Below are 22944 nucleotides of genomic sequence, written 5' to 3'. Positions count from 1 at the left end.
AGGCCTTTTTTTAAATATATATAAATTTATTTTATTTTATTTATTTTTGGCTGCGTTGGGTCTTTGTTGCGGTGCGCAGGCTTCTCACTGCGGTGGCTTCTCTTGTTGCGGAGCACGGGCTCTAGGTGTGCGGGCTTCAGTAGTTGTGTGGCACACGGGCTTAGTTGCTCTGCGGCATGCGGGATCTCCCCGGACCAGGGCTCGAACCCGTGTCCACTGCATTGGCAGGCGGGCTCTTAACCACTGCGCCACCACCAGGGAAGCCCGAGGGCTTTTATAGTTAAGTACACTTGCCATAATTCTGTTTAATGTTCAGATTTTAAATTCTTATTTGAGTTCAGAGTAACAGTCTGTTCCTGTTGTAAATAAATCACATTCAATTTGTGAGTATTTAAGACTTTCTTGTTAACCTTTTGTAACGTATGGAAATGTCCTGTTCTAGCCTATGTGTGATAACCATGATGACGGTGAAACTGCAGCAATCATTTTGTGCAACGTATGTGGAAACTTATGTACTGACTGTGACAGATTCCTTCATCTTCATCGGCGAACCAAAACTCATCAAAGACAGGTGAAAATTTCTGCATTTACATGCAGAATAGTATCTGTAACATAAAATATATTCGGTAAGAAATGAATGTGGGAAGGAGACTTGGCGTAATGGGAGAAAAATGAACCTTGGAATCAAAGACCCTGGTGGAGTTCCCAGCTGTCTCATTTACCAGCTGTGTAAATCAAGCATGTTGTTTAACCTCTGAGACTTGGTTTCCACATCTATAAAAATGGGGCTGTTGTGAAGATTAAAGAGAAGACTAGAAATATCTGGAATTTCTTAGACTGCTTAATAAATAAAAGCCGTTTTCATTATTGAATAATTAAAATGTATACTTCTTTCAGAGTGATATATTTTCCCCTTTTCTTTAATGATACAATAGGTCTTCAAAGAAGAAGAAGAAGCTATAAAGGTTGACCTTCATGAAGGCTGTGGTAGAACCAAATTGTTTTGGTTGATGGCACTAGCAGATTCTAAAACCATGAAGGCAATGGTGGAATTCCGAGAACACACAGGTAAAAGGATTTAAGAGTGAACCGTGCCTGACAAATAGATTGAACCATCCCTACTGATTACAATTAAACTAGATGTTTAATTTAATTATTTAATGTGAATAATTCTGAGTGTTTTCTATTAAGTGATGATGAGATCATTGATCACTGTATTTTTATATTCACTAGACAGTGTTCAGTGTTCTATTGTAGAACATTAGATTAAAAGTCGGGAAAGTTGGTTTGCCATGAACTCGCTGTGTGACCTTGGGCAAGTCATTTTATCTCCAAAATATGCATTTTTCATTTTGATTTTTTTCTAAAGTCTGGTGTATTCCCAGCTTAAAGGTGCACTGAATCTTACAGATTCTCAATTTTCAGCACCTCTGTAGTCTGCCGTTTATCTGACACAAATTTCTGATTTTGGTGTTAGATGTAAATCTGACAAATTTAAATATGAATAACTTTTCATGCTGCAAGAGCATGGTCTTTTCTCACAGCTGATTTTTTTTTCTCCTATTTTCCCTCCATACCATATTACATTAATGAATGTTCTAGTGTTTGAACCATCATTGTATTTATGACCTAACTATCCTTTTTAAAAAACATTTTCTGTAAATATAGCTAAGTTCACTTATCATATTTAGAATTTTGTACCTGTGTTTTAAAATGAGCTTGGTCTGTGTTTTTCAAATCTTGTTCTTTTTCCTTTTGTTCTTTGTGTTATTGATTCCATTCCTCCTTTAACTATTTCAAACATATTTAAATTCCTTTTCAAATGTTTCTATTATCTTTAGTTCCCTGGGTGGGAATTCTTCTGTTATTCACGTTTCATATTCTCTGCTGATAGGTTTTCTCCTATACCTTGTAATGTTGTCATTGGGAAAGGTACCTAATGATTTCCCTTTCTTCTATGTATCTTTATTTAATTTTTGTTGTTATATTTTGTCTGGCATTGTGCTTTTGTAATGAGGGGGCTTACCATAGCTGCTCGACCTGCTGTCTTGACTAGAAGCCTAGTCGGTTTCTGTGTACTGAAGAAGTATAAATAAATCAGTTAATAATTTATTTGGCTTCAGGCAGCTCTTTAGTCTCTTATCCTTTTTTGTGTGTGATTATTTACTTTCTAATTAGGGCAGCTTACAACCCTTCAGCTGCAACACTGCCGGGCTGATTTCTCAGTGATAGCACCTGGTACATATCCCTGCTTGCTTGATTTGTTTTCTTCCGTTAGTTATATTAAAATATGTAGAAAGCATATACTTAAGGAGGACTTTCCTTTTCTGCCTGAACCTAGGTAAACCCACCACAAGTAGCTCGGAAGCATGCCGTTTCTGTGGTTCCAGGAGTGGAACAGAGTTGTCTGCTGTTGGCAGTGTTTGTTCTGATGCAGATTGCCAGGTGCGTGTATAGTTAGGCCATCATGTAAGGAGTAGCACGTGTTCCCTCATGACACCTTCACTTCATATAAATAGGACTCTGAGCTCAGCATCACTTTTGTTTTCTAAATTAGTGTATTACCCATGTCAAGAGTTAAATGCTTTATCAAAGCTGGAGAATGGATCAGTTAAAGCTCTCAAACCCAAATCAGTCTCTTGTGTGTGTTTCCCAACTACCACCATCATATATATTTAACATTTACTTCTGTGCTAGAAGCAGATAAAAATCTGTGGGCTGCCTTTCCTTTGCTTGTTACACATTTTTTATTCACTTGTTTCCTTAAAGTTGTTTATGCATGAACATCTGTACACATTCCATGCTATCCAAATATTTTTGATTCCTCAATTTAGTTAACAAGAATTTGGATAGTGTCCAGATAGTGAAGGATACCTGTATTTTTTTTAATCCCCATTTTGGTGAGAGGTAGGTGGTGATTGGATGATTATATGTCAGGAATTTTTTTTGCTTCATGGCTATGCATGATAACAAATAGATTAAAATTGCAGCTCACTTTTTAATCAGCATTCCCTTTAATGTGGAGTGAAATTTTTTTAAATCACATTAGACTTTGTTAATAATCCTAAGTTATATGCAAACAAAGAATAAAAATAACTACTTTATGGTTACTTAGCCTTATATCTATTTCCCGGGGGAAAGTACCTTGGAAAATTAATATAATGGATGTAATTACCAGGATGTGTGCCTTTTTTGATATTTTCTGTGCCGTTGTAATTCATCTTTAACAGGAATATGCTAAGATAGCCTGTAGCAAGACGCATCCTTGTGGCCATCCATGCGGAGGTGTTAAAAACGAAGAGCGCTGTCTGCCCTGTCTACACGGCTGTGATAAAAATGCCGTAACCCTGAAGCAGGACGCTGACGACATGTGCATGATCTGTTTCACAGAAGCGCTCTCCGCAGCACCGGCCATTCAGGTTGTCTCCGCTTTTAACGTGTTAAGTGTGCCTAGATTTTTCAATAGGAAATATAAATATACATGTCAAATAAACAAACGACTGAATGTTTCTTATACCACTGGGAGAAAATATCCCACTAATATCCCCCAGTTTATTACAGAGCAAATGCTGTCTCCTTATGTTCTGTCTCCATTTTGTGCAGTGAGCTTTAATCTGTGATTTGTGTAAGCCTGTATAATCAATTGAAAGTATAAAATGTTCATAAGGGAGAAAAAAAATAATTAGATTATCCAGTAGCTTCTCTCTTCTTAATTTCCAGAATCCAGCATGGCCTTTTATAGCATTATGTAATTAATCTATGCATGATACATACCTCTATATATAATATATATACATATATCTATAATGTTAGTAATATTATAGAAGTTACAATTTGCTAAATAAGTTTTTTTTAACATTTACTGGCTGTTTGTTTATATTTCCAGTTCTTGTGATTCCAAGACAATAAATATTCTCAAAAATAAATTTTAAATCTTTAAATCAGTAGTTTCCTCTTCTTCCTGTGAGATACAAAATTGAATAATTTCACATTTCTCCCTAGCCCAGCTTACTCTCTATAAGGTGGCGTTAATACATGAATGGTAAAAATTGGGAGAAGCTGAAGATCTCGTTCATAATGTCACATGAATAATAGAGAAGTGCTGAAGTTTCAGTGTACTGAATTTCTAGATTTTTCTCTTACCTGCCCTAAGTAGCACCTTACATTGACTAATCTGCCAGTTACTCGTGTTTATTGTTATTACATTTGCTTATATCCTTCTCTTTTCTTTATTTAAGCTGGATTGTAGTCACATATTCCACTTACAGTGCTGTCGACGAGTTTTGGAAAACAGATGGCTTGGTCCAAGGATAACATTTGGATTTATATCTTGTCCCATTTGCAAGGTATGGAAAGAATCGGAAATTATCTGCTTTCTATTAATTTTCATCTTTGTCTTCATCTTTCATCTTTCAAAATAAACATGGCAGCATCTCTCAGTGTCCTTCTTAGTCTACTTTTTACCACCAGCCCCCATCAGTTTCTGCTCTCTTCACCCAGGTAGTACCTGAGAATAAGATCTTTCTATTATACTACATTTCAAGACATTAATTGTCCATTAAAAGCTGATTAAATTAAACTGTTGCATCAGAAAATTCATTTAGATATCATCGTGCATTGAAGGGCACGCATCACTGCTTTCAGACCCGCTGAGAGTTCAGTCCATGTGACTTGTCAGTGGGTGACTACCAAAAAGAAGAATGAGCCTGTGGTGCTTGTAGGTACTGATACCTGCCATGAAAGAGTGAAACCTGAACTTTTTAAAGTGCTATTAGGACAGATTCTTTAGAGCTCAGGTAAAATAAGGAGAAAATTCTTGACATTTTGACACGTCCCTGCAAAGATAGGAACCAAAGCAGCAGGTTATTTTGGCAAGCTAATGATGTTTAACAAAAAACTTTTGTTTAAGAATGTACTGCCAGACTGGTGTTTAGGGTATAACATGGACTTAGCACAGTCATTGCTTAGACTGAGCAATATCCAAAAAGATGATAGGATTTTCTCTCCCTTCTCATTTGTTGCCACAAAGAAAAGTCACATTCAGGAAATGATGGATGAGAGTGATATAGAAAATACTACTTGTTCATTTCTATTATCTAACATTCTGCCCCACCCCCAGGGAACCAAAAACACACACAGAGGGATATTTGTGGCAGCAGGGTAACCCTTTATTCCCAGAACAGCTAAGGCAGCAGGAGATATATGTCACACTCAGGAATATGAAGCTAATCAAATGGAATTTTCGTGTCTGTGCCCCACTTGCCGCCACTTTCCCTGCTCTTGGGAAACTATAGGCTTGTGAGGACTTTACAGGATTATTTTTAAATGGCATTTTATTTAGGAAATGTTTGGTTATCTCCTGTCCTAGCGCAGTGCTTGGCACTTAGGTGAATACTAAGTGTTTGTTGAATTAATAAATAAATGATTCTGTTAAAGAATGTTCATTTTTCAAAATTGCAGAACAAAATAAATCATATTGTGTTAAAAGACCTGCTTGATCCTATAAAAGAGCTCTATGAGGATGTCAGAAGAAAAGCCCTAATGAGATTGGAATATGAAGGTCTGCATAAGAGCGAAGCTATCACAACCCCTGGTGTGAGATTTTATAATGACCCCGCTGGCTATGCCATGAATAGATATGCATATTATGTCTGCTACAAATGCAGAAAGGTATGCTGTTAATCATACTACGAATTATTAAGATTACCTGTGTGATTAAGAAGTTGAATAGTATAGTGATGTCTAATTATTCTTACGTTTTAAGTCTAAAGTTAAAAATGAGAAAGTTTGGTGCTGTGCTTCAAGTAGAATTTATTTCCTTAATTTGTTTTGGGGCGCTTTTTTTTTTAACATATACAGACTATTTCCAAAACAAACATGAGGTGTTTCACTACACAAGCTGTTTCCTATCAGCAATCCCCTCTTGTTTTCCAAATCCAGTTGGCTCTGGAATAAACTTCTGTTGCTTAACTCTTTTGACCATTCCCTTCTTAAAATTCTTACCTCCTTGGCTCCCAGGACAAGACTCTCTTTGGTATCTTCCTTCCTTTCTGGTCACTTGGCTTTACCCCCCTCACAGAGTTCCGTTTTATTCATCTACTCCTTACATATTTGTTTCCCCAGCCCTCCATTCTTGCCTGATCATACCTCCTCACCTTTGGTGACCTGTATACCCATGCCTTTGCCTACCACCTGTATTGTTCCGACCCTCCAAAATTTTTGAGATTTGGATACAAATACCCAACTGTCTACCAGACATTTAGATTTCTCACAGATACTTCTGACTCTCTCAATCTCCAGTCTGTATTAACAAATGAACAAAGTCAATTCTATCTCCAGATCTCTCTTGAGTTCTTTTTTCTTTCTATTATTATATCTTTAGCAACCCTAATGATTTTCTTTGGTAATTATTAGTAGCCTTCTTACTGGGCTTCTTGTGTGGAGCCCCTAACCGCTCCATTCCGTGCTTTACACTTACAATTCCACTAGCAGATGAACATTTCTAGATCCCAGATCTGATCGTGTCACTGTTCAGCTTCTAATCCTGTGGCCCCTCCACCTCTCTAGTCTCATCTCCCAGCATGCCACCACTTGTGCCCCGTGCAACGGAACACGGAACAACTTGCAGTGCCCCAAACTGGGCCGTGTTGGCTCACTCACCCACACCTCCACGCCGTCGCCCAGGCTCTTCTGTCCATGGAATGCTCTTCTCTGCCTCCTACTCTGCATCTTACTCTCACTTGCCACCCACGCACACGCACACGCTCACGCTCATAGGCACGGCCAGATCTGTGCAATCACACTTCCGGATTCGGCTCCAGTTTCGCCTCCTCTGCAGCGTGCCCCGACCTCCCCACCACCGCCACGCCATTTTGACATCTCACATACGTCCGTCTAAGCGCTCATTATTCTGCATTAACGGTGACTGGTTCACATGTCTCTGTCCCCCTTGATAAGTTCCATGAGGACGAAGACTATGTTTCTTAAGTTCTCTATCTCTAGTACTTGGCACTTATTAGACACTAAGTTAATTGGAGAATGAATAAATGAAGGAATCAATATATGAAAGATGCATAGTCTCCCGAAGTAACAGAAAGAAAATACAGATAATGAATGGAAGGCTAAGTAGATAGATGGTAGCCAGAAAGGCAGACAAATACACACACCCAAGGAAAGACCAATGGTGTGCATTTGTGAAACTTGAATTGTTACAAATAATAAAATACTATTTCTTCTGTGTGTTTAATGTACTGAACCTCATAAATGAATACTGCGCTACCACACAGATGACAGTCAGATGTCCAGGAAGCCACGCAGGGAATCTAGAAAAGTAAAACAGCTGGAATAGGCCCCCAGGACAAATGAAATACTTCTGAGGCCTGATTTAGCTGGTGGATGACCATTTATAGCCTCTTTATCAATGAAGCCTGTCTTTCATCTTGTTTTTCCAGTACAAATAGTAGATTTCTATTGACTCATCTTATTTATACCCAATTATGGATATAGTTTTTTTGTCTATGAGACATGTTATATATGCAGAATGCCCCAGTTATAATTGGTTTAATTTATTTTGTGCCCAGAGCAAATAGAGAGGAATTACCCATGATGATAACTTCATATATTCAAGTATCTGTATTAGATACTGTTGAGTTCCTACATGTAGTGCAGCTCTGTAAGTATGAGCAATGTCCTGAACAGAATATCCAAATTTGCCTTTCCTTTTTAAACATTTTTATATGATCAAAATTGATTTTTTTTTCTTTCCCATTAGCCTCAGGATTATAATTTTATACTAATATTTATTTTAGGCATTTATTTAGAATAGTAGAAGGGAATATGTTATTTCATATTTCAAAAAGAGAAAAACTATTCAAACTTGGCCCTGGAAAATCATAGCTTCTCTTTACTACTTAATATCCTATTCTTGATATTTATTTGGAATATTATACATTCTTTTGTTATTTTGCTTTGACAGTACAATGTCTGAACTTTCTACTGTAAGTATGAATGCATTCCAGAACTGAAGTAGCTTTATTTCATACCCTGATCTATTTCTTACAGGCAGCAATATGGGTATCCACTTGGCATTACAAGGGAATGTCAATAGACAATAGTATTTCCTGAGACCTCTCGATCTCACTTCCATTGCACCCACACTGAACCTCCCATGGCAGAGTTTTCTGTTTCCTGCTGTGATCTGAATGCATTCCCTCCTTAGGCATATTTCGGTGGTGAAGCTCGTTGCGATGCTGAGGCTGGACAGGGAGATGATTATGATCCCAGAGAGCTCATTTGCGGTGCCTGTTCTGATGTGTCCAGGGCTCAGGTGGGCAGAACATTTTATTAGAAAGGACAGTTTAGAAATGTTAAGCTTCTGTGTTTTTAAAATAATAATATAACGAATATGATGGGGATAGTATAGTACGTTTTTTTTCCCCAGTGCTTTCTGATGTTTGTAGGGCAGTGTATAATTTTCCAGATCATTTTGTATATATTATTTCTTTTGGATGGTATTTGCATTTTATAATTTTGTCTCCCATAAGATAATCACCATATTTCAACAAGTAATAAATTTACTTACTTCATTTTCTTAAACCTGCAGTCACACTTTTAGGTTTTCCCGTCTTCAGTGAAACCTTAATAATACATCTATGAGATTGAGAGATAGAAGAAATATTATTAATTTTTCAATTTGGCTGACCAAGAAACATTCACAAGGAAATTAAATGGCTAGCTTATTAAATAATATTGGTTATTATGGAGCTGGGATTTAAATTTGGGGCTTCGTCCAAACCTTTTGGGCCAAGCCACACATTTATTCAATATTTTAATGTGTGTATCATCAGTTTTTCAGTCAGTTTTGAGAGCTGTGTGTACTCTCAAAATATGAATCACTGAGTTAAGTGTATGGTTTTCTTAGGTATCGTTGAAATAGACTCGCCATAATCTTGTATTTATTTTCTTTTGCTGTAGATGTGTCCGAAACATGGCACAGACTTTTTGGAATATAAATGTCGCTACTGCTGTTCAGTGGCAGTCTTTTTCTGTTTTGGAACAACACATTTTTGTAATGCTTGTCATGATGATTTTCAGAGAATGACTAGCATTCCTAAGGAAGAACTACCACACTGTCCTGCAGGTATGCTTTTAATATTCATAAATATGGTTATAATGTATATGGTATCTCGTTTTGTTTAATGATCGCATGAGAACACTTTGTTTCAAGTGGCAGAAACCCAGTTCAAACTATCCTAAAGAAACAAAGGGAATTCCTCGGCCCTTGTAAGCATCTGACTTTCTGAGTGGAGTAAAAAGTAAGATGACCATCATGAACGAGGGGCTCAAAGCTGTAAGAAGCAATTGTGTGGGGACTGAGAAGGAAGTCAGCTAAGGATTAGTAGAAGGATAGCTGCTCAGCACTAAAGGGCCCTGAGAAGTTTGAAATTATAAATTGATAATAGAACCATTTAAAAGGATTTCGTGATTTTTTTTTTTTTTTTTTTTTTTTTTTTTGGTCACACATCTGCCTTTATTGTGAGCAGCTATGATATTTTTTAAGAAGCCTGGAACCAGCACCATAAAATGGACAAGTGATTTGATCTAGAATGGCTGGGAATGGGCGGCATAGTGAGCATCAGAAAGCCAAGGGAATTAAAGAAGCCACTGAGAATACAGGAGAGATGATTGTCTATGGAGGTCAGGCTGAGAAAAAGTGAATATGAAACCAAAAAGAGACAGAAAACTGGAAGAGGTCAGGAGGCTGGTGATCACCGTGGGGTGGCATACCAGGCTTAACAGAAGTGAGAAGAGTGGAAGGGGAGGTAAATGTGACCACAGAAGAGACAGATCTGAAACGAGTGGAAATACACGCAAGAGCACATACACCACAGTGTACAACGTTGTTAAAGCTGGGAAACACACAGTCTCATCCATTGCTTACCAGAGTGCAAATGGCAGAACCCTGTGGTGCCTCTCAAAATTGCCAATATACCTACCCTTCAACGATCCCACTTCCGGGGATATACCCACATATGTGAGAAAAATAAAAAAGAGCAGATATGAAGGTTATTCATTGCATCATTGTTTATAATAATACAAGTTTGTAAACAATGCAAGCATCCAGTAAGAGGTTGGTTAAACACTCAGTACTACACACTATTAAAAAGGAAGGTGACTGAGGATGGAGTTTCTGTGTACTAATATGGAAAGATCTATAGCAGATACTGTTAAATGAAAAATCAAGTTACTGAACAGTGTGTGTAGTATGCCACCTTTTGTAAGAAAGGGGGAAATGAGAATATATACTCATACGCATTTAAAAAACCACTGGGGAGATTGACAAGAAACTAATAAAACTGATTAACTATTGGGGAAAACAGGGAAAAATGGGATAAAAATGGGGGGAAGGTGACTTCTTTTTGTATGTAATTTTTTTTAACATTTTGATTTTTAAACCGTGTAAAGTATATTATCTATTCAAAAACAAGGATACTAAGATGCATAGGTTTTTTTTTTAAGTACGGCTACTCTTTTCTATTTGCTCATCTCAAGTAAAATTTGTTATACTATTCTTCCTCCACTTCCTTTACAGTAGAAGTACTTTAGGACTTTTCAAGAAGCTTTAAAGAAGCAAGATGAGAATAACGTGAGGCTAGAGTGTTTAGGAAGATGGCCAGAATAGAGGCGTGAGCCAGGACGAGCAGGAGGAGGGTGGTGAGCTGGAGGCCAGCGAAGGAAGGGAGCGAAAAGGGGGCGGTGTTGTATGGATGAGGACAAGAGTCCAGATTAAGAAGCTGAAGGAGATAATCCTTCTGGCCCGGGATAGGGACCCTATCCCTTCCTGCTGCATGTATGTGGTACGTTGAATTTTTTATAGTGAATGTTTTTGTTTTTGTGGTTAGAAGAAAATAATTTTTTAATTTTATATTTGCATAACTACAGTCACATTATTTCTCTAAGTAACTTACAGGTGATTAATATTTACATTAGGTTTGTATGTGTGTGTGTGTTTTAATTATAGTTTTTTGCCTCCTTCAAAATTTATACAGGTCCCAAAGGCAAACAATTAGAAGGAACTGAATGTCCTCTCCATGTTGTGCATCCACCCACTGGAGAAGAGTTTGCCCTGGGTTGTGGAGTGTGCAGAAATGCTCACACTTTTTAGAACACTCAGATTCCTTTGTCTACAGAGAGAAAAGTTACCTTCATCCCCCCAGGCGGATGTGGTGAAGTTTAAACTCTGCTCAGGATAAAGACGGGACCATTTTTACATCCATGAAAATGAACCATTCACAGTGCAAGAAGGATGCCAAATACCATGTACATAATTCTTGCTATGGAAAGTTTCCCTATTATTTCAGTTTATCTTCTTTTGAACCAAGACATCAAACTTGTGAGGTGTTTGCATGTGGCCATTATCGTCATTGGCCTGTGAAGCATTGGACATTTATAGATAATTGATATCAAAGAATTGCCATGCCCATGGACTAAGAATGATGCTGGCTTTCAAGCAAAAGAGAAAAATTATCATTGTTTATTGTATACTGCCTTTTTGTAATCCTGTACAATTGCATCACGGGTGGGGATAAAAAGAGGAATATTCTGGTTTATTTCCTAGACTGTTATTTAAAAAAAAAAATGTGTTAGGACGGCATATAAATGTAATAAGTATCACACTGTATATAAACATATCAATGTTTGTCCTGTATAAGAATTACTAAATTACAAATGCAGTTTCATTTAAACTTCTAGGTTAAGTTTGAGCCTGAAATTTTAATGAAGTGCAATACTGAGTGTGCCTCATTATCTTGCAGCTGTAAACATATTGGAATGTACATGTCAATAAACCACTGTACATTTTTATACAGTGATAAAGTCTAACAAGTGTGTAAGGTGTTGGCTTGAGAAACAAAATTTAAATACCTAAGGTCTAAAACTCCATCCAGTTTTCCTTGGAAAGAAATTTACTAACATAGCACAATCATAACCTTCAAAACTGTTTGTTAGGGAAAATAGGAGTAGTAATGAGGTACAATGTTGGAACCTTAACACTGGAGAGATGGATAGATAGGTATTCATAAACAGACATATGCGAAAGATAGAAGAAAATATTTAGGAAATTCAACAACCTCCACCTTATTAACCAGCTCCTTTTTCAACGTGTATAACAATCAACAGAATCACTAGTCTTTTCTTTATCTATTATAGACTGTGTGTTTTAGTAGATGTTTTTTACAGTTAACTCATGAAATTGACGCACTGTTGACTTATGATGAGTCATAAATCAGATTATATTTATTTCATGAGGCAGACTGATCAAAAGTTCTGATCAGTTTTGTTCTAAATTCCCACTGTTGAAAATAGATCATTTGTCAATAACCATTATTTATTTATTTATTTTTTCGGTACGCGGGCCTCTCACTGTTGTGGGCTCTCCCGTTGTGGAGCACAGGCTCCAGACGTGCAGGCTCAGCAGCCATGGCTCACGAGCCCAGCCGCTCCGCGGCATGGGGGATCTTCCCGGACCAGGGCACGAACCCGTGTCCCCTGCATCGGCAGGCGGACTCTCAACCACTGCGCCACCAGGGAAGCCCCAATAACCATTATTTTAATGACTTTGTTAAGCATTTGTGAGAATTTTAAAATAATCTTTGCCTTGAAGGAACTTAAAATATAAAGAAAAGATCTAGCCTGACCACAGGTAACTATTTACAGAATCTTCTAATAAATTGCATAAAAATGTCCACACCAAATGCTTCAGGGTTTAGGAAAGATGGTCATTAGTGTTTTTTTTTGTTTTTGTTATTGTTGTTGGGAGGGGGGCGGTTAGCTAAGAGGCCCCTTAAGCTTCCCCTATTATTGAAAAATAAGTAGCATTTCAAGCGTGGAGATGTAGAGAAAGGCAGGAGGAAAAAGGTATGTGTGTAGAAAATTCTAGAATGTGATAGAACAGTGTGAATAGTCCAACTTTCCTTGTGTTGGACAGCTTACTGCAAAAAAACAAAAAAATCTGAAGATCACAAAGACTGATCTCTTCATGATATAATTTGTGGATCCACTGTATGTACAGGCGCGGGGCCTTCCTGAGCAAGAAAGGACTTTGAAACAGTACAGAGGTCCCTCTTCATCTAAATAAGATACATCTGAACGATCACTGAAAAAGTAATGATAACACTTTTCTTTTAAAATCTCTCAGGAGAAGGACATTATGCAAACTTCCTTCGTTATTAGTGACAATGCCCCAGAATTACAAGCAATTTTTAACTGCCCAATGGATTCAAAAGCCAGGAGAGTCATTTGTTGTTACTGAGGGCACTTCTGGGTGGTCCCAAGTCAAGCTGAAAGGGTTGCAGGCAGGGCTAGTTCAATTTCAACCTCCAGAATACTTTGGATTTATGATTCGGGAAGAAACAGAAAAGGGTCCTAAAGGCACTCGCGTGTTTATATCCTCCCCCCCGCCCCCCGAACACACACATATTTTCTGACAAAGGGCTAGCTGGGATCCTCTACCCATGTTCAAAAGAGCTTCCAGAACCTTCAGGGCAACACAGTTGTTTTCTTCAAAACGATCATTCTACCATGAGGATGTTGGGCAACAGGCATCAGGAAGGGATGGCGACACTGCTCCCAGACAACCCCTCAGCCCCAGCTTCTACCTCTCAGCACCTGCTCGCAAAGCTCTGCCTTTCACAGTAATCTCGTAATCTCGTTTCATGCCCAAGCCTGTGGGAGAACACTGAGGGCACAGATTCAGGATTGGCTTTCAGTGTTTCCCAAAAACACAAAGTAGGTCAGAGACAGAAGCAGTTCGTAGGTTTACCCCGGAAAACCAGATGTGATGAGGCCATTGTGAACATATCTGACTTAAATTCATCGGCCACAGTAATGAAACTAACCTTGAGAATGCCATGCAGATCGGAGGCGTCATGGACGCTTGAGAAATGTAAGCTGCAGTGTGTAAATGGGAAGGAAAAAGAAAGGGAAACTATGGAGGTTGCTTGACAGCCATGAGCCGTCTCAAATTAATACGCTGGTAATAGGGATAAAAACAAAGTCCTAACACATTCTCACAATGACTCCAGCTTATCTTCGTTTATGAGGAAGCTATTTTTAGTCATATTCCAAGCATCTCAAAACCAGAAAAGCATTTTATGGATAAATACGTTCTGACAAAGCACAGAAGGCAGATGGCTTTGGCATACTTCTGGCTCAAGCATACTGTGCACGAAGGTTTCAAATGCTGTGCAGGACACCAGGCAGGAAACAGAAAGCAAAATCATGAGAGCAGGTGTCGGGGAATCTGGAAACAAACTCTTTTCCTGTTATATTTTCAGGCCTGGAAAAAGCCATTTTTCTTAAGCAGTTTTCTGGACAGTGTGTTTAGGTCTAAAACCTCCTTACTCCATCAGTAAGCATATTTGAAAAATATACACAGTTCACTGTTAACTTCTCATATATAACAATTACTTATTCACCTTCTTTTTCAGCCCAACATTTCTCCCTGGCCACTTTGTCACTGAATTCCACCAGTACCTAGCCACACGTGTTTCTGACAGATGGAACACCGCCTCTTGTTTTCCTGAAAACTGCCAACAGTACATAAACGGTGCTGAAACAGACGCCTGGGGACTTGGGTTCAAGCCCTGATTCTGCCTCGGTTTTGGCTGTGTGACCTTGAGTCAGCCACTAATTCCTTTCGGTCACAACTTCTTGGAAATAATAATACCTAATCTAAATCAGTTGAGGAAGCATTTACAAAAGTGCTTTATCTCACGTAAAGCATTATTTGAAAGTGAAGAGTAAAGAAGAGAAGAACATTTATTCAACGCCTCCTCAACAGCTGCCACTGAATTATAAGCATTTTATTTAATCCTCCCAGCAACTCTGTTGCTTCCCCCAAAAGAGCTGCTAGGCAGACAACTCAGTAGGTAAAACAGTTATTAATCTCATTTCAGCAGATGACTTTAATCTCATTTCAGCTGCTTAAAGAAGTTAAAGAACTTGCATTAGATGCCAGCTGATCTAATACAGATTTGGCTGGAAAAAACCTGCGATGTGAATCCAGATCTTTCTGTGTCTCAAACCCAAGTTCTTCCTACCCCATCATGCTATTACTATTACATTACCAACTGGTCCTATGAAAAGATGTAACTCATGAAATGGAAACTGGACACCAGTAATATGGGCAAGATTGCCAAGGGAACAAGACAGGCTTTGCCTCAAGGACTGTGCAGGGTAGATCCAGAGGGACCCGGCGCCCACCTTCTTCATGGCGGGTGTGGGCAAGGGGTCAGCTGCCAGCCTGCACCCGCCCCACCTAGGGGATCCGCCACGGCACTTGATCCAAAGCCACACTCTTCCCCTGCAGCCCTGGCCAGTGACAGAGCATGGCAGGGTACCAGGGCCTGGCCATGTCTGCCCAAAGAAGCGCTCCTTTGTGGGCCATCTGTACACCAGGACGCGGGCTAGCCCAGCCGAGAGAGGTTCCTTGGAGCTGTGCTGCAGTCAGAGCCTTTTCCTGCCCAGCACTCCTTCCCCCTGTCCTGGGGTAGATGCCAAACCTGCGTGGCAGTCTGAACGCTCCCTTGCCCACTCCTGCCCCCTCACACCTGGCTCTTTCAGAGGCACCACTCCCAACAGATTTCTTGCACTTCTAACTTTATCTTGGCATAGAGGACTTGGCTGAGTGAAACAGGATAATAAGTTTTAAATGACTGACTTAATGGCTGCTTCATTTCACAAGCGACATAAGGGAGCTAAGAAAAAAAATGCATAGGCTATAAAAGTACTGGAGGGAGCTACAGTGAAGAAAAATTATGAAACAAAATCAAAGCCGAGGTTGGAGGAGAGCGTCCAGTAAGTGACTGTATAAACTATGGTTACACAGTCTTACATAGTCTCTAGAGAGAAGGCCATCAACTTCACAATATGTTAGTTAACAAAGCAGGACAAGAAACATGTTCGGTTAGGACTTACAATGTCCATTTCCCCAAAAAGAACAAAGCTGGTATTTCAGCCCAGTCTTGCAGGACGGATAAGTTTTGAGAGGCACAAGTGAAAAAGGCATTCCAGGGAGAGAGTGTGGTGAAAACTAAGGTGTTGGTGTGTTCCTCCAAAGTGGAAGTAAGCTGTTTTGCTTCATCAATTCATTTAATAAATAGTTGAGCACCTGTTCTATTTCCACTTGACAGTACATGCTCACAAGGATGGGAACTGTGTTCCCACTTGCTTAGTAACCATGAGTTACACACAGAAGTTGCCTGAGAAGTGAACTGTACAAGTTAGTAAATACATGCAGCACTGGGCCAGGTGCTACGGATGAGACGGCCACAGAACACAAATACGGAACCATGTAAGTAACACAATGTTATTAACTATAATCAAAGTTTTCTAAAAATAAGAGAGAGCATTTGTTGAGGGCTTACAGTGGCCGATCTCTGTGTAATGCCTGGGTATGGTAGGCAGAATAACAGCCCCCCAAATATGGCCACATCCTAATCCCCAGCGGGTGTAATTATGTCACCTTATATGGTGAAAGGGACTTTGCAGATGTAATTAAGGGTACAGACTTTGAGATGGGGAGATTTTCCTGGATTAACCTGGTGGGCCCGATGGGATCACAAGAGTCCTAACATGGGAAACAGGAGGCAAGAAGGTCAAAGTCACGGAAGGAGATGTGGTGACAGAAGCAGAGCTCAGAGAGAGAGACTTGAAGACCCTACACTGTTGGCTTTGAAGACGGAGGAAGGGGCCAGCAACCAGGGAATGCAGGCAGCCTCTAGAAGCTGGAAAAGACAAGGAAACATTTTCACGCAGAGCCTCCAGAAGGAATGCAGCTCTGCCATCACCTTGACTGGAGCCCATTTGGACTTCTGACCCCCTGAACTGTGCAATAATAAAGTTGTGTTATTTCAAGCCACTAAGTCTGAGGTAATAAGAAACAAACACAATGGGCTTCACATGCATTATGACATTTTCATCTTCCCACAAACCTATTAACTCTTATTTTCCCTTTGCAGATGGGGCAATTCCAGTCTCACAGAGGTTAAATAACTAGCCCAAGGCTTTGTAAAGACTTGGTATCAAAAGACAAAGTATTTAGGATATCTCAGTAATTTTTTAAATTGCTTACATATTGAACTGGTGATATTTTGGATATACTGAGTTAAATAAAATATTTAATATTAAAATTAATTTCACCTATTCCTTTTTAGCTTTTTTAAAATGTGGAGTCTAGAAATTTTAAGTTATATGTATATGGCTTGCATATATTTCTAAATGAACTATCCTGGCCTAGAATCTCCTTCTCAACTGTTTGGATTTTATCACGCATCTTTGGATTTTTTTGAGAAAAAGACAGGGGCTTTAGGAAGGTAACGCAAGAAGCAGGTTAGGTGGTCTGAAAGACACTGCCCTTGGAGAAGTCTCAGGAAGAGTTGATAAAGGTTCTTGTCACAGGTTCTTAAAACAGACTTCTTTCCTTTGAGGAGTCTACAGTCTAGTCCTAGATAGAGTTAAAATTCCAAGAGACAGCCTAAAATGAAGTAGTTTCATTGGGCTAATATGCCTGAGAGGGAGAGGTATGCTGGCGTAACTCAGAGGAGAGAAGTGGGGTTGCTGAGGTAAGACGCCACAGAGGCGTGAGTGTCCTCATATGCGGAGTTGGAGTGGTGATAATAAGAGCAATGTAGCTAACACTCACTGGGCGTTGACTATGTGCCTGCGACTGACAGACGTGCTTCACGTACCGTTAACTCATTCAATTCTAATGGCAACTCTGTGGTAGATATAAAATAATAACATTATTATTATTATTATTCCATTTTACAGATGAGGAAACTGAAGCACAAAGAAATTCAGTAACTTGTCCACGCTTGCATATCCCGTAAAGGCAGAACAAGGATCAAAACCCAAGCCCCCGACCCAGGTGCCAGACCTTCTCCATCCCACTCTGGAGCAGCTTCGACTGAGCAGTGGAGACTTACAGCTCTCAAGTTTGCCGGACCCCAGAAAGGCCTGAGGAGATGCGAGTTCCTCCTCTTGTGGGGAAATGCCAAACTGGGGGACCTGAAAGGAAAGAGCTTCAGAGAAAGGAGAGGAATTGGGGAAAGAGAAAAAGAGGTCAAAGAGTGGGAAAGAACCTGTGAGCATCCTCCTTATAAAACCATACATCTACAAGGCCCGTCCCTTGTGTGATTCAAAGGGATGACTACGTTAACGCTAAAGGTTCTGTCCCTCCCCAACTCAACTGCTCCTCGGAGAGCTACCTGACCTCAGAAGAGAACTCCATGCATCTTTCTCATACAGGATCTGTGGCTGAGCTGCCCACATGGAAGGCAGGACATCCTGCAAAAAGAGGCAGTCGTCAGGCCCACTCATTTTCCTAGAACTCCATCCGAGAGGAGTGTACCCCCAGCCGCCACCCCTGTGTTACTCAGCAGACTCATGCTTGGTTAACGGCAGCTATGGAGAGATGCCACCCCTAGCCCCACTCCCAGACACAGGACACAGCGGGAACAAATTCCATGATCGCCCTTCAGTTAAAGGGAAACATTGAAGAACTAAGGAGGAGCCTTTCCAGGTCAAGTTTGCACTGGTAAGGAGTTTTGGTTGCAAGCAAAAGAAAACAAATGCAGAGTAACTTCAGCAAGCCAGAAAAAAGGCAATCGCTGGGATACCGCCGGGTCTTGAGAACAGGGTAGGACCAGCGCTCGGGCTGTGGTTTCGTCTCTCCTCTAGGTCCTCTCTCTGCATCCATCTTGCTCTCCTTCCTTCTCACTGCAGACCACGCCTCTTCTGCTTTCCAGACCATGTGGTAGAAAGTGACCACCTATAACCCCTGTGTCTGAATGTTCCCAGTCCAAACACCCAAGGAAGGGAATACTCTCTTTCCTTCCGTATTAATTCCAAATTCCCAGCGGGGAGGACTGTCTTAACTTGAATGACGTGTCCATTTCTGGACCAATCAACTGTGGACGGGGCCTAGGTTCCCGTGCTACAGGAAACCACTACTAAAACCAAGCAGATGGGGAGGGGCTTCTCCCCAAAAGAGCTACTAGGCGACAACTAAGTGTTCACTACAGATTTCAGTCTTGGGCAGTAGTTGAACACAATGACCTTCTAATTATGATTCTATAATCTTACCAAATCCTGGCCTTGTGCTTCCCTTGCCAGTTGGATAGACTGCCTGCCTCTCTTCTCTTTAATTCCATTATTTTCTTCGAGATTCGATTCAAAACTGACCTTGATCAATGAATGAGCTCTGCCCACCTATCCCTATTCTACTCTGCATCTCGTGCCCTCAGCACTCTTGTATACTACCTTATTAGGAACTTATTAATACATCACTGTACAAGTGTTTTCTGTTTCATTGGTGGATATTATCCCTTTAGACAGCTATAGAAAGACACAGACCTTGTCCCTTTCCTCCTCTGTTACACCAAGCACCTTGTAGACAGTGGAGGAGGAAGGAAGACCACGATAGTTAGAGTTTCTTTCTCCTGTTCTATTAACAGATTTCCTGTTTTCTGTGAGGGGGCTCCCCGTTCCTTGTGGGACTTGTGATACTGGTGAATCACAAAAGCACAGGGTTCCTTGTACGATTTGGAGCCTCTGGTCCATAATCAAACTTGCTTATCCCCATTTACCTTTTAGGATTCTCCCTCTCCCGCAACATCTATCTGCCCATGTACTCCCCACGACGGATTTATTTTAGTTGCAACGTGGCTCAAATCCGGGACACTACACCATGTAATACAAACAGAAGCCCCATCCTGTCATGTTCTTTCACTCTTCAGAGAAACACTTACCGAGCCAGGAACTGTTCCGGGAGCCTAGGATCTGCAAACAAACCAAACTAAGACTCAGGTTTTCATGGTGCTTATTATATCCGAGTTGGGACATTACATAACAGACATACAATATGTAATATGCTAGGAGGTGATAACGTGCTGTGATAAAGAAAAAAGAGGTCAAGGGGCTCCGGAGTGTTATTGTCACTGTTTTGTGCTGGTTTTGTTTATTTTTTGGTTTTGGTAGTACATTGTTGAATTTGATTACCTAATATTTCTTTTTGAATTTTTGCACCTATTTTCATAAGAGAAATGGGGCTTCGGTTTTCCTTTCTTTTCCATATTTGGTTTGGGAGCGATGATTATACTAGCTTCATAAAATGACCTGGGCAGCTTTTCTTCTTCAACCTTTTTCTCAAACAACTTGTAGAAGAAAGGATTAACTCTTACTTGGGAGTCTGGTAGGGCTCACTTATAATTCCCTCCGGGTCTAGGGTTATTTGGGAGGAAAGGGCTTTGCCAATTACATCAATGTTTATTGATCTCTTCAAATTCTCTACTTCTTCCTGCCAATTTTGGCATTTTATATTTTTCTAGGACTTACTTGTTTTATCTAGGCTTTCAATTTTATTAGCTAATAATTATTTACAACATACTTTTATTGTTTTAAATACCTATGGTGGCTATATTTGTTCCCCCTTCAAAAAATTTTGTATTTTGTTAATTTGCAACTTTTTCCTAATCAATCTGACTAGAGTTGTGTCTACTTTATTCACTTTTATTTGAACCAGCTTTTGTTTTTGATAATCTTCTCTATTATTTTTTTTCCTATTTTGTGGATTCCTGTCCTTGTCTTTATTATTTAATTCTCTTCCAGTTATCTACTACTGCATGACAAACCACTTAATGCCTTACTGGACTGAAACGGTATTTATTATTGTCTTGGAGTTCGCTGAGCATCGCACTGTGCTGCTTCGTTTTCTTCTGGTATGGTGACTGGTTCTTCCGGCACACTGTCTGAAGAGTAAGCATCCCAAGAGACCCAAATCAAAGCTGTAAGGTTTCTTAAGACTTAGCCTCAAAAGTTTTAAAATGTCACTTCTGCCTCATGCTACTGGTGAAACAAATCACCAGGGCAAGCCCAGGTTCAAGGGCAAGGGAACTGGACTTCATCTCTCCTTTTATTTGGCCGTGCCATGTGGCTTGCAGGATCTTAGTTCCCCAACCAGGGATCGAACCCACACCCTCTGCAGTGTAAGCGCAGAGTCCTAACCACCGGACCGCCAGGGAATTAATTCCCTGGACTTCATCTCTTAATGTGAGAAGCAGCATTTGACCATACGCAAGGGAAGAATAGGTGGTAGCCATGTTGTAAACAACATTATACTATCCTTGATGCTTTGGATTTTTTCTGTTGCTTTTTCTTGTGATTTATTGAGTTAAATATTTGGCTTTTGTTGAATTGTACTTGTTTCTGAGTAACTATATTTAAAATTATGAATTTCACTCTAAGAGTTAGCATAGATGTTTTTCACAAATACTGATATATATGGTATTTTCATTATCATACAAGAAAAATTTTCTTAATCTCTGCACTGGCAATTCTGGCAACCCTGTCCAACAGGGTTGGTAACAAAATATTCTTCGCTGTTGGACCACACTACTCCACTGCCACCCTCTCCCTTCCCTCCAGACTGATATTGACTAACACAACGGGAAAACTTAAATAGGTATTGAATGATTTTAAAATAAGCACAAGTTTCTTTTTTCAAAAATGTGAAATAAAATCTTTCAATAACAAAAACAGAAAAGAAAAGGAAGCGTTAGATAGGCAAGGTGTGCCAAGATCCCATGCTTGCCTTCTTTAGGGAGAGGATAGACTGTAATGAGGAATTAAAAGGGGACTACAATTAGAGTGTGAAAATTTTAATGTGATGTAATATATACTAGTTATGTTTGCTGATTTGGTTTAATGTGTTTTGCTGATCATTTATTGTTAACCTAGCTTTCAATAAATGGGCTTGTATTTGACTTGTTTTTTCTTCCTCTTATAATTATCACAGGCTGTCTTCCTATTGTCCTTCAGCAGCCAGTCACAGAGGAACCTAAAAAATGTTGCAGTGCAGGTGCACATTATTATGTTGCTAGAGACTTTGTTCCTTGTGACCTGATGATCAGAGAGCCAGGCCCTAACGAAGAACAGTGGCATCTTCCCGCGTTGAATCTTGCTATCATCTTACACATGGCTTCCTAGCTCAGTTTTGTGGAGGGCTGCCTGGGCTTCACTGCCTTCTAGTCTCTTACACATGGGTCAGATCCTTGAAAAGACATCTATGTTTGGATGAAAAATTACTTTCTTTTTATTTTTGAGGGAGGGAAGGTGCATGATTCAAGTTATGATTTTGCACCTAAGGACAGTTCTAACTTTAAGAAAACCCAGTATCCCCAAAATCCAAACTTTTAAAACAAGCTAACCAGGTAGCAGTTAAAAAGATGCCTCCACTTACAAAAGGCTTCACCAGAGTTTTCTTTTAAATAGCCATCTACTCCCTTACACTTTCCTCATTGTGTTTCAGAAAGCAACTTACAAATTTCAGGAGTCTACTTTATAAAGGCGAGTTTTTAAAAATCACCTGTAATCCCAGAGTTAACACTGTCACCATTCGGCTTTAATTCCCCGCAGTTTTAAAAGACACCTTATGCATACATGATGAATATTATTATGCTATACCTGTCATGGTCTATATGGTGTGTATTATTACAAGCTGTATTCTACCCCCTCGGGTTACGCGGCGCAGGTGTGGCCATCGGAGTTCCCGCCTCGCGCGCGGAGGTGTGTCCGCTGCAGCAGCTACCGTTTATCCTTCGGCCCGAGCCAGCTGCTGGGTTACAGCCGGTTCCAGAGACTCGCCCTTCTTTCTTCTCGCTGCTCCACCTCCCTAAACTTCCAGTTTCCACCGCAGAGAGTCTCTTAGGCATCTAGCTGGCTCCAGCCCTCCCACCGTCGGTTTCAAGACGAAAAACCCCGAAAAGCCGCAGTCACGTATCCGGGAGGAAAGCGGCAGACACTCCAGCCTGAACCAGGTGACTGAGGCCCGCGGCCGCTCGGGGCGGTGCGCGCTCCCGAAGGGGCGCGGCCTCCTCCCGCCCCCCA

The 22944-nt window shown here is 40.1% G+C and overlaps 1 protein-coding gene and 1 long non-coding RNA gene across 2 annotated transcripts in view; one reads left to right on the top strand and one right to left on the bottom strand.

The window, feature by feature from the left end:
- The window catches only part of MYCBP2 (MYC binding protein 2), a 273159-nt gene extending 261285 nt beyond the window's left edge, over positions 1 to 11874 (top strand). Inside the window, exons 75-83 of the mRNA XM_060129458.1 lie at positions 443 to 571; positions 936 to 1068; positions 2342 to 2445; positions 3231 to 3419; positions 4239 to 4346; positions 5461 to 5670; positions 8219 to 8326; positions 8974 to 9139; positions 11049 to 11874. Coding sequence (XP_059985441.1) covers positions 443 to 571; positions 936 to 1068; positions 2342 to 2445; positions 3231 to 3419; positions 4239 to 4346; positions 5461 to 5670; positions 8219 to 8326; positions 8974 to 9139; positions 11049 to 11164 — 1263 coding nt within the window. The 3' untranslated portion in view covers positions 11165 to 11874. The remainder of the gene's footprint in view (positions 1 to 442; positions 572 to 935; positions 1069 to 2341; positions 2446 to 3230; positions 3420 to 4238; positions 4347 to 5460; positions 5671 to 8218; positions 8327 to 8973; positions 9140 to 11048) is intronic.
- Positions 3368 to 22940, bottom strand: LOC132508953 (uncharacterized). The gene is made up of 3 exons (XR_009536846.1): positions 22522 to 22940; positions 8582 to 8649; positions 3368 to 3450 (listed from the first exon to the last, which is right to left on the bottom strand). It is a non-coding gene; the product is annotated as an uncharacterized LOC132508953 (long non-coding RNA).
- Positions 22941 to 22944: the final 4 nt, after the last annotated feature.

This window comes from Lagenorhynchus albirostris, chromosome 18, assembly GCF_949774975.1.
Source record: "Lagenorhynchus albirostris chromosome 18, mLagAlb1.1, whole genome shotgun sequence".
Classification (NCBI taxonomy): domain Eukaryota; kingdom Metazoa; phylum Chordata; class Mammalia; order Artiodactyla; family Delphinidae; genus Lagenorhynchus; species Lagenorhynchus albirostris.
This window is presented reverse-complemented; position numbering and strand designations above follow the sequence as displayed.